Genomic DNA, 12821 nt, shown 5'->3' with positions numbered 1-12821 from the left:
ATGAGTATACCCTTGCCTAAAAACATTCATGTGTGCGTTTGTAAGTATTACGCTTGTGTTGCGTGTGTTTTGCCGTCAAACAGCACAGATTTTACAGACCACCAATATTAGGTTAGGCTCTCTGCATAGGCTCACAGAGCTCCAGCCTGCATCTGTAATTAATGGTTGCCTCATCTGTTATACCTTGTTATACTGGGACACTGCAGAGATAAAATAAACATTAGAGAAGACAGAGATTGCATGTTTGAAGCTATACATCATGTGTATGCTCTTCATTAATATATATCCAAGATTCCCGATCAATTGTTATCATTTTTTGACACAACGTTTAACAATGAAATTGTAGATGTAGCTCCCCATACTGCTAAGCAAAAAGCATAAATCATAAAAGAAGTTTGGTCATTAAAAGACCAAAATCGTGAAGGATGAGCTCAGTAATGTCATTGCCTGAAGAAAGAAACTGCTTCAATGTCTCATGATACTTCAGCAGGATACTGCTGTATGTCTTGCCAGATGGCAGCAGGTTGAACAGGTTGTGGCTGTGCTGGGTAATCTTTTAGTATCCTCTGGGCTCTGCACAGACACCTCACCTCACTGATATCATTGATGCTCTTAGTTTCATTACATATACGTGCGTGTACGTGCGTGTACGTGTGTGTGTGTGTGTGTGTGTGTGTGTGTGTGTGTGTGTGTGTGTGTGTGTGTGTGTGTGTGTGTTACTACTGGATTCAGGAAAATCCAAGAGCCAGTATTAACTCAAATGATGTCAAAGTTGTCTGTAATTTGCTCAGGGCACTGTGCTTCATGCTGGACACAACCAGTGATATTACAGCATTATAATTTTATTACAGGAAGTTAAAAAAAATGGGGGAAATTGAAGACAGATTGAATAGAAATATGTATATGCTTTTCAAACAAAAAAAACATACAATTTTTGTTGCAGTGAAAAAAGGGGGAGTTTTAAAATTAGAGTTGGCAGAGCAGAAGAATTGCTGCTTTGATGTGTTCTGAGTTGTGTTCAATACTAATTACCCTCACTTCTCTGCTGAACTAGAACTTGTTGCTAGTATGACCTCAATAATGGCTTGTATGAGTCCTCTTTTGAACTAGAAGTGGGAACATTTAGAGATTTTGATGCCAGGGGAAACGCTGTTGCTGTTGCTGGCAGAGTACTCTTGTTTAATGCGGTTTTCATAACTTATTTAAGCTGTTTTTTCCCGTTTTCTTTGAGACCAGGAAACAATCAAATCCTAAAAATGTTGTTTTTTCTTTTATAATTATGACAGCAACTTCTAGGCACTTTCTTTTCAGTAATAGTTAAAATGCCTTTATCTCATGTACTGTAACCTAAAAGACTCATTTTAGCATGCAAACACTCATTCATGGAGCAAAAGGCTCATTTTTAATAGTGTTCCAACTATTAGGATGTGTAACAGGCTTGTCCAGTGATCTGTATGATCTGTACTAGATTACATAACAGGTTGACACACACAGACATTACAACATTACGACACGTTGCGTGATGAGGTGAAAGGATAAAGATACAGGTGAGCACAGGGAGATAAGACACCTGTTCGACCGCCAGTAAATCACATGGCAGCAACTTGGTGCATGTAGAGATGGTCATGATGCCCCACTGAAGCTCAAACTGCATATCAGAATGTGAAAGAAAGGTGATATAAGTCACTGTAAAGGCGGTATTGTTGTTTGAGCCAAATGGGTTTGAGTATTTCTGAAACTGCTGGTCTTGCTGGGATTTTCCTCCATGACCATGTTTGGGGTTTACAGAGAATGATCCTAAAAAAGAGAAAACATTTATTGAATGGCAGCTATCTGCTGCTTCCAGCAGGATAGCGCACCGTGCCACAAAGCTCAAATCACCTCAAATAGGTTTCTTGAACATGACAATGAGTTCATTGCACTCAAATGGCCTTTACAGCCACTAGCTCTGAATCCAACAGAGCACCTTTGGGATGTGGTGGAGTGGGAGATTCACAGGTCATATCAGTACGGACCAAAAATCTCTGAGGAATGTTTCCAGCAACTGTGCCATGAAGACTTATTAAGCTATTTCTTAAGGCAAAACAGGGTCCAAACCCAGAGCCTTTTGAAGTGGCCTGGTGAGTGTGTACATACACCATTCAAAGATCACCTCAAACAAATCCAATTTTAATCCACTCACCCTTTCTTACTCTTTTCCTAATATCAAATATATGTCTTCTAAACAGGTCCAGGTTACACAACAGAACAAACATGAAAGCAAGTTAGAAGTGAAGGCCGGGGGAACTTCCAAACCAGTCCTGATAAATTTTATAAGATACAGTGAAGTCAGTATGAAATACCTGCACTGCAAATTCCTTGTAGCTTGACAAGATTTATTGTCTTAATTTTAGCCAGATTATCTTGTCCATCTTGTTTTGAACATTACAAGCTAGTTTCCAGTCTCATGTGTTAGAACAACTAAGGGAACAACTAAGCTGTAGTGCCTCTTCACCTCACTGTACAATACCTTGTGCAATACTTTTTGTAAATAGTCAACAGTGCAATAGACTCAATACTTGAAATGTGCAATTCACTTGTATTTTTATTTTTTATTCCTATTTATTCTATTTATCCCCTTTGTATATTTTATTTATATTTGTCTCTGTATTTATATATATGTGTGTGTGTGTGTATATATATATATATATATATATATATATATATATATAACAATTCTGTAACTGTAACTTCGGTCGTTGCTGTGCTTTTTTGGAAGTCGAATTTCCCAGAGGAACCCACCCGAGGGATTAATAAAGTTCTATCTTATCTTATCTTATCTTATATCTAAAAATGAACCATTTTACATTTATTTCAAGCAAAAATAGCTTTTAGATAGAGTGTAAAACAAAAATTATCTCAAAATAAGAAACATTCACCTTTTTCCTTGAAATAAGAAAGTCACTCATTGGAAGGTATTTATTTCAGGTTTTTAAAGAAAGGACATCTTCAAGGTTATATTTTGCCATAACATAGACACTGTTTCTGAAATTGACTGGGTAATATGACGTAAAATCAAGTAGGTCTTCAACATCAGTCAGTTCAGTTGCTTGGGCAAGGTTGGGAATTGCAATTTCATAGGCAAGGAAGTCTTTGTTGAAATCCAAGGTTTCATACACCTGGTATTCAAAACAATAAAGTACACTATTAACAATAAAAATGTTTTTTACAAGTCCAAAGATAGGGTTTAAACCATTTGCTGAAATGAGTATAAGAGACCTGTCACAGATGTATTTGTTTCCATGTAAAATAAGCCACTTTACTCTAACGGCATGATGTATAGCATCTTCAATCCCCAAAAAATCTACAACCTTTGATTGCAAATGGTCCATATTAGCAACCTCTGATACAGGACCTAGTTCTTTCTCATTTACAAATATCGGATGCTCAGTTCCTGCTTCACTTTGGCAACACTCCAGCAGCTGATTGTGGTTTACAAGAGACTTGCACACATTCTTAAAGTTTAATTTGGATGACCATTGTTTAAAAAAACTGTGTTTAGACTCGAATCTCATGCACATATGACGTATTACAGGTCCCAGGGCAATAATTTGAGAGGGAAGATGCAGCATGTAATGTTGCTTTGGTATTACATTTTTTTCTGGGAATAGTTGCCTGAATTGTTTAAGATGATCTTCTATCATTTTTTTTAGTTTGGACACAGTTTGTAAAGACACAACTGGGGCAAAAAGTATTTTAACAATTTCAATTAAATCCAAAATAAACTGGATAAAGGGATTTTTCTCTACAACACTGTACAATAAGAATGGCAAAATCTTGATCAATATAAGCATTTGTCCAGAGGATTGTTTGAGTCTGTTGTCACTTGAAGCTAAAGTAGCAATACTAATTGGTGAAGGCTTGTCACGTATGTCCACTGATGAAAAAGGAAAGTTCTGCATGGCAGAATTAAACAAGTCCAAATCCAAATTTCCAGATAAAACAAGGTATTTCAACACACACTTAATTTCCATTGGTGCCACTCCTTCAAGAATTACATGCATAATATCCTGTGGCATCTGCTCTATGAGATTAAAACCTGGGAAATCAACTAATTTGCTTTGTCTATTTATGCCAAAAGTCGTTTTGAGCGAGGATTTCAAAAATTCGGTAGTTGCCCTTTCTATTTCAATGCACTGCCTAATGTGTCCGTCCAATGTCCGTCTGGTGAAACTATGTTCATTGAAATTTTCTTGCATTTCATCAAAAGTACACTCACAATGACGACATTTGCTATACGCAAAACCAACTCCTTCCTTAAATCCTGCAAGCTCATGCTGGGCAAGAGTGTCTCCACACACAGCAACAACTGCTCCGTTTAAATAAAATTCCCCATTGACAGTGTTAATCATAACACCATCGTACAGTAACTTCAAGTCCTCATTGATTCTCCGCAGTATTATATCTACCCCACACTCATCTATGTCCCTAGACTTTGCGATTGCGAGAAGTCTGATGGAAGCCAACTTTGATCTAAACTTAGGGTCTATGTTGCCTAAGGTGTAATAAAACATTAGTAGTTTATTTACACTCGCACGTGACCCTAGGGGGTTACACATTTCTATCTCATCAGAATAGAGTATCAGTTGTAAAGCAGAGTTCTTCTTTGAAAACAGTGGGTGGGTTTTGAAAATAATTCCATCATTAATGTCATACAAAAAACTGGCGTTGGGGCAACTCTGAGGTCCAGCACTGAGCATGTCAAATAGTCTTGAATTGGATAAAAGCTGTTTCAAACTTTCAATCAAAGGAATGTAGTAGAAAGACTTGTTTTTGATTGCAAGAACTCTCGATTCTCCCTTTTTAACTCTACAGGCATAATTGGAAATGATGATCTCCTCAGGTGTGACAGGGTTGAAATGCATCTGTGTTACACGGTCCTGTAGGTTTGAAGCTGCACATATGGGAAAGGGATCCTGAAAGTTGTCCAGTGTTGAAAGAACTTCTTGTTGTAAAGGTCCATTGCTGTCAGGTTGCCTTTCAAGGATGGTCTTTATTTTTCCCCTCAAGGACGTCAGAAGAGCTGTTTGATACTGTTGGACACCAAGGACAATGTTGTTGACACTCCTCTGATGGGGGAAAAAAAAACACATCAGAGACATGAAAGCGTAAATAGAAAATATAACAGAAGCAAAATGCAACTCTTTTTCTTTAGCTCAAATTAATGAGCCACTGAATGTTGTAATTTACCAGTGGAGCAGTAGAAGAAGAAATCAGCCAATAATTGGCATTGTTTTCCATGACATGCCACATGCATGACTCACGTGGCACAAACACATTGCACCGAGCAAGATGGAGGAGCATGAAAGGTTACAACAGAAAAAGTGAACAAATGATTGCCTCATTTATTTTTTTTATGTAATTCTACTTCATTTGTCTTTTATGCCTAAAAGTGAACACATTTTACACTGTTAAGCCTATTTTAAACTGTTGAGTGTGCCCAGAGTTACATACATTGCAGTGAACTGCACAACTCTTGTGCTTAACTTCTTCGTAATGTACATTTGTTCTTAATAACTTATATAGGTGAAAGTAATAGCTGAATAAAACCAGCGATGAAAAACAATCAATTAATTGCAAAGATAGTGGACAGATTATGAAAAAAAAAATCATTAGTTGCAGCCTTACATTGAACCAGACTTATTAACAAGTTAACAATGACACCCCCATAATATCAGATGAAGCAGTACCTGTGATAGGTGGCATTGCTCCCGCACACCAATAGCAAATGCAGCTGCACATCTGGCAAGATCAACAGTTTCTCTTTTACCCTACAGGACAAAAAGAAAAACAATTGTGTAAGAAAAATGACTCACTCAGAATGTGTTTCAAATTCCACCAGATGCAAAACAAAACAAAGAAATATTCCAAACTGTTGTACATTTTTGCTATTAAAAGATTCATACTACAATGGATAGCTAATGAAGCTGCAAATGTTATGAACAATTTAAGAGTTATTTAATGAAACTTAACCAATCTTTATGGAATCTACTCTGAAGTTAACTGAAAGAAAAATTTGAAAGCTGCTTGGTTCATGGAGCATCTAACAACAACCAAGGCAGGTACACAACACTGGTAAATAAGTTTATTTATTATGTTTAAGTATGGTAACTAAGCCTACATTGTTGTGCAAGCCTGAATTTCAGCGGATTCATGCATTTGAAATTCAGCACTGGCCTTCATACCTATTAAAATATTCTAATCAAGTAGTTTATCTTAGAAAACACATAACTTTAAAACTATAATTTTCACTTGAACTGAGTACATTTCTGAATTGGGGTAACTGTGCTTGGTTAAGGTTAAACAACACACATACATTTAAAAATTCGCGCGCGTACACACAGAAACACATAAAGTACATTACCTGATTCTGACGAGGTGTTTGAAGCTCAGCCGCGTCTTGCTCCATCACGTTCTGACTTTCCTGTCGCTCCTCCTCCAACACCTCCGATGTTACTGGGGGGTCTAGTGGTGGTGGCTCTACTTCAGTGCCATTGCCATTGCTAACAGTTTGTCTGGGTTCGGCAGTATAGTCGGCAAAAATGGCTGTACCAAAATTTTCGCCTCCTAATACATTTGCATCGGATGAAGCTGTCAGCCATCCTGTAGGCGGGTTCCCAGTTGAGATGTATTGTGGATGTGTGCGTCTGAGATGGTGGTAAAACGAGTTGAAAACACGGTAATCCTCGGCGCATCCATCGACTCCACAAATGACACGGAAATCTGGACTGCGACTGTGTGCAGTATTAATGTGACTTAAGAGAGACTTCAATGTTAACGCCACAAAGACGAAGCAAATCACACACCTCCAACAGGCCATTGTATTAGACTAAAGTCAAGCAAAAAATATGTTGCAGTGTGGAGCTGTTGCCGCGCTAGTTTGGGAAATACCAAGTTCATGGGGGGAGGGGGGTATTACAAACTGGAGCTGTAAAAACAAAAAATGGTCACAAATAAGGTAAAATGAAATAACACCTATAAGAGTTTATTTTAAATCAATGAAGAAGAAATTTACCTATCATACTGACTGTGTTTTATGAACGTACAAACCACTAAATTGTATATAGAAGCAAAAATTGAGATGTGCACCCCCTTCGTGTTCCATGTTAGTTGCTACCCAACTCCGTTTGAATTTGGAGTCACAGGAATCTTCTGCACCTGAGCATTGAAAGAAAAACTGTAAGAGAAAACTTCGTCAAGAAAGAGAGGTAAGCAATTTTAATTTTTCGAATGTAAGTAGTGTGTAGTCTAATCACTGTTTTAAAGTCAAGCGGACAGAATAATAAATTTAATTTGAGTGCGGGAAGGAGTAATGTAGCATGCTAACGGATGCTAGCGTTAGCTTAGCAGCCCTCGCATGTGGTTCAGAGAACATTATTTAGTGAAGTATCTACTGTAATGTTGTGAGAATTCCTAGCTATGCTATTTATAAGGGGCAGTATTAGCCGTTTGTATTAACTTAAGTTAATAGGCACACTGAGAATTTCTTTCAATTAGCAAGAGAGCTAATTAACCACATTCAGGGTTTTCCAATTGTCTTTGACTGATTTACTAGCTGCTTGAATTCCCTCACAAGGTGTGGGTTTAAATTAATATTTTGATATTAATTGGATTTATTAAAGTGGGCTCAAAACAGTGTTATTCAGGAATCAGGCTGGTTGGTAAAACAAGTAGCGCTGTGTATCGATTCAAAATTGAAACAGAAGATGGCAGCACTGTATGTACAAGGATGCCAGCTGCCGTTAAACCCCGAAGAAGAAGCTGTATCCCAGAATTCATAGCGCGGCCTAGCTCAGTTTCCAAAAATGGCGGAAGCTAGTTAGTTTTAAAATTTCTCTTATTACTCTTTCTAGGTCACAAAATAAACGTTTAACATATTTTCAGGCGAGAATGTAGCCGTGTAAACTTCAAATATCTGGACAGTTTATCAAGACACCACATATTTTCAAAAGCGCTCCGACGTTTTCGGAGACGTCTGTTACCCACTAGCTCGATAGCTAGCCGGGGTTTAACGCTCACTAGAGCCGTGAGAACACCGGACTCCGGGCGAACCATTTTCAAAACCACCGCCGTCTTTCACTACTCAGGTGAAACATGATATATAAGTCACTTAAATAACTTAAAAATGTTATTGTTTGGCTTTTTTCAGTATTTTATTTGTTCCTGAGTAAATCGGTTTGGCTGAGATTAAAGTTATAGTTTTTACACAGCTGAATAAACGTCAAGCAGACAGCTGATTATCAGAAGTGTGAGATGCTGGAGAATATACTCCGGTGTCCTTTTATATTTTAGATAGCAATGAGCAATCTGCAAATTTCTTTAAAATGTAATAAACTATCATCTTGCCTTTATTTTTAGTTAGCACATACCTTAAACATTTAAAGCTATAAGCTAATGATCGTTATGTAAGAGCAGATACTGCTGGTGCAATAAGCTGTACATTTTACGTCCAATGGATGCATGATCTGGCAGCCCTAGTCAGCATAATCTTATTGATGAAATTCAATGACACAAATCTGGGTGAGTAAAAGTTCACCGGGCAATATTGTATAACCCTTTCAGACCTCAGCCGGGCTGTCTGGACATTTCTTTTCTATAATAGCTTTAAAAAGGGTAAAAATGTTGAACAATCAAAACGATTCTTTGACGTGAATCAATTTGATTCTCATGGGACTCAATTAAGATTCAACTTTTCAAATGTTTTTAACATAACACTAATTGTAAACATTTGTCTTGCAGGTGACTGAGCAATGGAGAAGCTGGATGATGTTACAGTATCTGTCCTTAAAGGTTATATTTGATAATATATTTGTGTGTGTATATATATATATATATATTAAAAAAACAGTTATGTTTGTGCAGTTATGTGCTTGCACAGTTTAACTGGTGTTTGTCTTTTTGTTAGCTGCAAGCATTGACGAGCGCATGCTTTTAACATTGACCCGTGATGATCTGAGGGACCTTTTTTCTGGGCCTGAGCACTTTCTCAGAAGAAAACATGTGTGGTCAATAATTCATCCTGAGGTATTATGTAAAAAATATTTAGTTCAACTAATCTCCAGAAAGTATGCTTTTATTTTAGCAGTACTTGACATTTTTATTTTCTCACCCTAAACCAGGAAGACCATCCGCTACCACAGAAACCTGAAACAACTTCTTCACCCAGGGTAGTTGCAACAGGCCCTCCAACTGCTGATGCTAATGTAAGCCAGCTGAAAACCTTGCAGCTCCCCAGTCCTCCGGAATATGTTCTGTACACCGACAGTGAGTTGGAGCAATGCCGAAAGAGTTCCCTGGAGTTGGCCTGCTCCGGCAGGGAACAGGCATGCGTCATGTCAAAAGAACTGAGATGCAGATTGGTGAGAAATACAATCACAAGTATGGTGTCCCTTTTGAGAGCAAGCCAAGGCCAAATGGAGCAATACCCCTCTAAGACCGAAATCACTGCAATGGCTAAAAAAGTTGTGGAATATTATCCTATGCTGCAGGATAATGATGCAAGCGTAAAACACGTAAGTTCTTGTATTTGTGTCTCATATATAAATCATTTTGTTTTGTTCAGGGGGCATGATATATATGTATTTTCACCAGGAGAAAAGGCTGCAAAATATGAAAACACCAGTAAAAAGGCAAGGACCAACACCAGAGAGGGGACGGCCCAAGAGAAGGCTCACTGACCTCTACCCAAGGGATGAAGAAGCTGATGATGAAGATGCTGATCGCAGTTCTTCCAGTGGTGCATCTACTCTGTTATCACCTGTCAGAAATTCTGACAATGCCTCCACTTCATGTGAGTACATACTAGTAATTTTGTAAAATGGTTATCAACACACAGCCAGTAGTAGCTAATGTTTTGTGGAAGTCTACTTCAGTAACAATGAAAAACCAAAATGCTCTTGTACTTCTCTCTATCTTAGCTGACAAGGATAGTCGGCAAATACAAGCAAGACATTACAAAACATTACAAGAAATGTGTAAGAAGGCAAAACCAAACCAAGAAGATGTGTCCCAGCTATTAGACCTCGAGTTTGAAGCCAGAAGATCCTTCATTGACTCAGACACCATGAAAGAGGAGAACAGAGCTTGCCTCATCTTGGATGCATATCCATGCTTTAAAGAATTGCATCATGTAAGTTTTTGGAAGAGTTAATAAATAATCACTTTAATTTCAAATATATTTGGTGTGGTAGTAAAGTTATTTTGATTTTATTTGTCTACTTATTTTTTTAAACCTATTGTAGGCGTTGGGTGAGCTTCGCAGAATTTTGGATCCCCACAACAACAAGTTCATCAGTCAAGTAAAACTGAGATGGGAAGAATTCTGCTCCAGGGTAGAGTTCTACGGTGTGTCAAAGAAGGCAATGAATCCACCAATGACCATGGACAAAAGTAAGTTTTACCATTTGAATACAAAGTTCTCATCCTTTAAAATTTATGTTTATGAAGGTTTGTTTCTGCTTTGTCCAGCTGAAGCCCACCTTGCACTGATGAAGGCTCTTCCTCTTTCCCACACCTGCCCATCCACCAAAAAAGATGGGGAATGCTTCTGAAGCATTTCTACATGTCCTGAAGGTAAGTTTTATAAAATTTGCTTATAAAGATCTACAGAAAATTTGGCAAACAAAATATTTCGGTCAAACATGACTCAAAAATGCTTTTTCAGTTTCAGCCGAAAGACTTAAATCTATAATTTATTGTTTTCATTAATTTATAACGTATTTAATGTACACGAGTGTGGTCACATAAGGAGTCGCTTGATAAACCATAAGTCAAAACTACTATAAAATGTGTGTAACCAACAAAGAACAGGATAATGACATCTCCAACGTTATGACCAAATCCCAGCAAAAAAACATACAATTAACATAAGATGTTGACTGTCATGTCTTTTGTGTCTTGCAGCCTACAGAAGATCCAGATGCTGTCCTCCAGAAACGAAGCTTGTCATGTCCAGTAGTGATGTTCGATGGCTGCAAGTGTGTCATTGCTGTTGGTAATTTACCAGTTACAACATTTGACAAAGAAAAAATTGGTGAGGCTATGATATATGTGATGGCATACTTTTATGCACTCCATCTGACTTACCCCAAATGCGTGGCAACCCTGCTGTCTGTCATTCAGACAGAAGTTCTCCAGGATGCCATTCATGAGCATGACACTACATCATCTTACAGAAAAGCCCTGGCAGAATGGCATGCATTTATTGGAAAGTAGTGTGTAAATTTCAGATAAGATTAGGAGAGGGCACTTCTGTTTTGTTTTTGTTTGTTTTTTTTTTCAATCTGGGCCTTATTTCTAAAATGGAAAATGTTCATTTACTCACCCAGACAAGTTTTGTGGTATTTGGTGTCATTCGGAAGAAATTAGAATCTTTGTGGTCTTCCTATGTCACTCGTCAATTTTAATGGGGCAATGGCGAAACCTCTAAGGCTGTTGAAATGTTGAAACCACTTAAACTCATAATGTTGGACCTGTACTGTTCAATTGTATCTTTATTATCTGCAGGTTATTGTTAAAATGGACAAATAAAGATGGACACTTTTACTCTGTTTCAGTTTTGTTTTGTCCTTAATCAGCAATATAATCTTAAAGTAGTGTTTAGCTAAATTTAAAAAGAAGAAATATCTTTAAAATGATTTAATGTACTAGTTTTTAGATTATTTGCCTTGATTTGTTTGTTAGAATAAGTGTTTTATGCCTATTTTCAGATTTAATTTCTTCAACATTTTACTTAGAACAAGTGGTTAAAGCTTATTTTAGGTTTCAAGCCATGATTGGTTGCCTGGAATAAGTGTAAAAGACTTATTTTTTAGCTTTATTATCTTTATTTGTGGCCTACAATCAGTGGTTAAAGCTTATTTTAAGTTTCAATTGTTCTAATTTGTTGCCTGTAATAAGTGTAAAAGACTTATTTTTAGCTTTATTATCTTATTTGTGGCCTACAATAAGTGGTTAAAGCTTATTTTAAGTTTCAATTGTTCTGATTTGTTCCCTGGAATGAGTGTAAAATACTTATTTTTAGCTTTATTTAAATCTAGATATTGTTCTTATTTCAAGAAATCTTATTAAGAAAAAAACACTTACCCCATGGGCAGATAATTTCACTTGTTTTAAGCAAATCTTCACCAAAAATAAGTGTATTTTTCTAGTATTAAGGAGGTGGGTTTTTGCACTGCAAAAACTCAAAATCTTACCAAGTATATTTGTCTTATTTCTAGTCAAAATTATCTCATTACACTTAAAATAAGACACAATCAGCTACAGGGCAACATTTCAGTAAGCTAAAGGAACTTGTTTCAAGACAGTGAATCTTGAAACTAGAGAAAAACTAGAGATTTTTCACTTGTTCCACTGGCAGATTTTTTCACTTATTTTAAGCTAAAATATCTTGTATTAAGTGAAAAAATCTGCCAGTGGAACAAGTGAAAAATCTCTAGTTTTTCTCTAGTTTCAAGATTCACTGTCTTGAAACAAGTTCCTTTAGCTTACTGAAATGTTGCCCTGTAGCTGATTGTGTCTTATTTTAAGTGTAATGAGATAATTTTGACTAGAAATAAGACAAATATACTTGGTAAGATTTTGAGTTTTTGCAGTGTGCAGTGTGAATTCTTTATTCACAAACAATTGAGCACAAAGCAAAAGGTGTTTCAGTATGCATGGAGTCATTCTGTAGCATCAGCATGATTTATTACTCACTGGCACTTTGGTAATGACATGCATAAAGCAAATTCTGCGGTTCTGATGTAAATCTAACTGGGCTTTTAGATAAAGATCAAAAACTT

General features: G+C 36.9%; 1 protein-coding gene and 1 long non-coding RNA gene across 3 annotated transcripts; one reads left to right on the top strand and one right to left on the bottom strand.

Annotated features, from left to right (window-relative positions):
- Positions 1 to 3163: 3163 nt before the first annotated feature.
- On the bottom strand, positions 3164 to 6648 carry LOC308397907. The gene is made up of 3 exons (XR_013971861.1): positions 6404 to 6648; positions 5730 to 5810; positions 3164 to 5108 (listed from the first exon to the last, which is right to left on the bottom strand). It is a non-coding gene; the product is annotated as an uncharacterized lncRNA (long non-coding RNA).
- A 510-nt stretch (positions 6649 to 7158) lies between these two features.
- Positions 7159 to 11644, top strand: LOC308397906 (uncharacterized protein). 2 transcript variants are annotated; one of them, XM_080884161.1, is made up of 9 exons: positions 7159 to 7247; positions 8779 to 8829; positions 8945 to 9063; positions 9159 to 9551; positions 9631 to 9829; positions 9957 to 10168; positions 10281 to 10428; positions 10507 to 10611; positions 10942 to 11644. In XM_080884161.1, exons 2-8 carry the CDS (start codon positions 8790 to 8792, stop codon positions 10587 to 10589), a joined length of 1194 nt encoding a protein of 397 aa, XP_080740287.1. In that variant the 5' UTR covers positions 7159 to 7247; positions 8779 to 8789; the 3' UTR covers positions 10590 to 10611; positions 10942 to 11644. The 2 variants fall into 2 exon arrangements, with proteins under 2 accessions (XP_080740287.1, XP_080740286.1); XM_080884160.1 differs by lacking the exon at positions 7159 to 7247 and adding an exon at positions 7408 to 8126 and having other exon boundaries at positions 10942 to 11643.
- Positions 11645 to 12821: the final 1177 nt, after the last annotated feature.

Source organism: Rhamphochromis sp. 'chilingali' (genome assembly GCF_963969265.1).
Source record: "Rhamphochromis sp. 'chilingali' genome assembly, chromosome: 6".
Taxonomy (NCBI): domain Eukaryota; kingdom Metazoa; phylum Chordata; class Actinopteri; order Cichliformes; family Cichlidae; genus Rhamphochromis; species Rhamphochromis sp. 'chilingali'.
This window is presented reverse-complemented; position numbering and strand designations above follow the sequence as displayed.

Excerpts from the sequence above, each read along its gene's own strand:
- LOC308397906 (XM_080884161.1), top strand. The coding sequence starts at position 8,790 with ATGGAGAAGCTGGATGATGTTACAGTATCTGTCCTTAAAG. Across the intron at positions 9,552-9,630 it reads ATGATGCAAGCGTAAAACAC|GAGAAAAGGCTGCAAAATAT; the intron begins GTAAGTTCTTGT and ends TATTTTCACCAG. Across the intron at positions 10,169-10,280 it reads GCTTTAAAGAATTGCATCAT|GCGTTGGGTGAGCTTCGCAG; the intron begins GTAAGTTTTTGG and ends AACCTATTGTAG.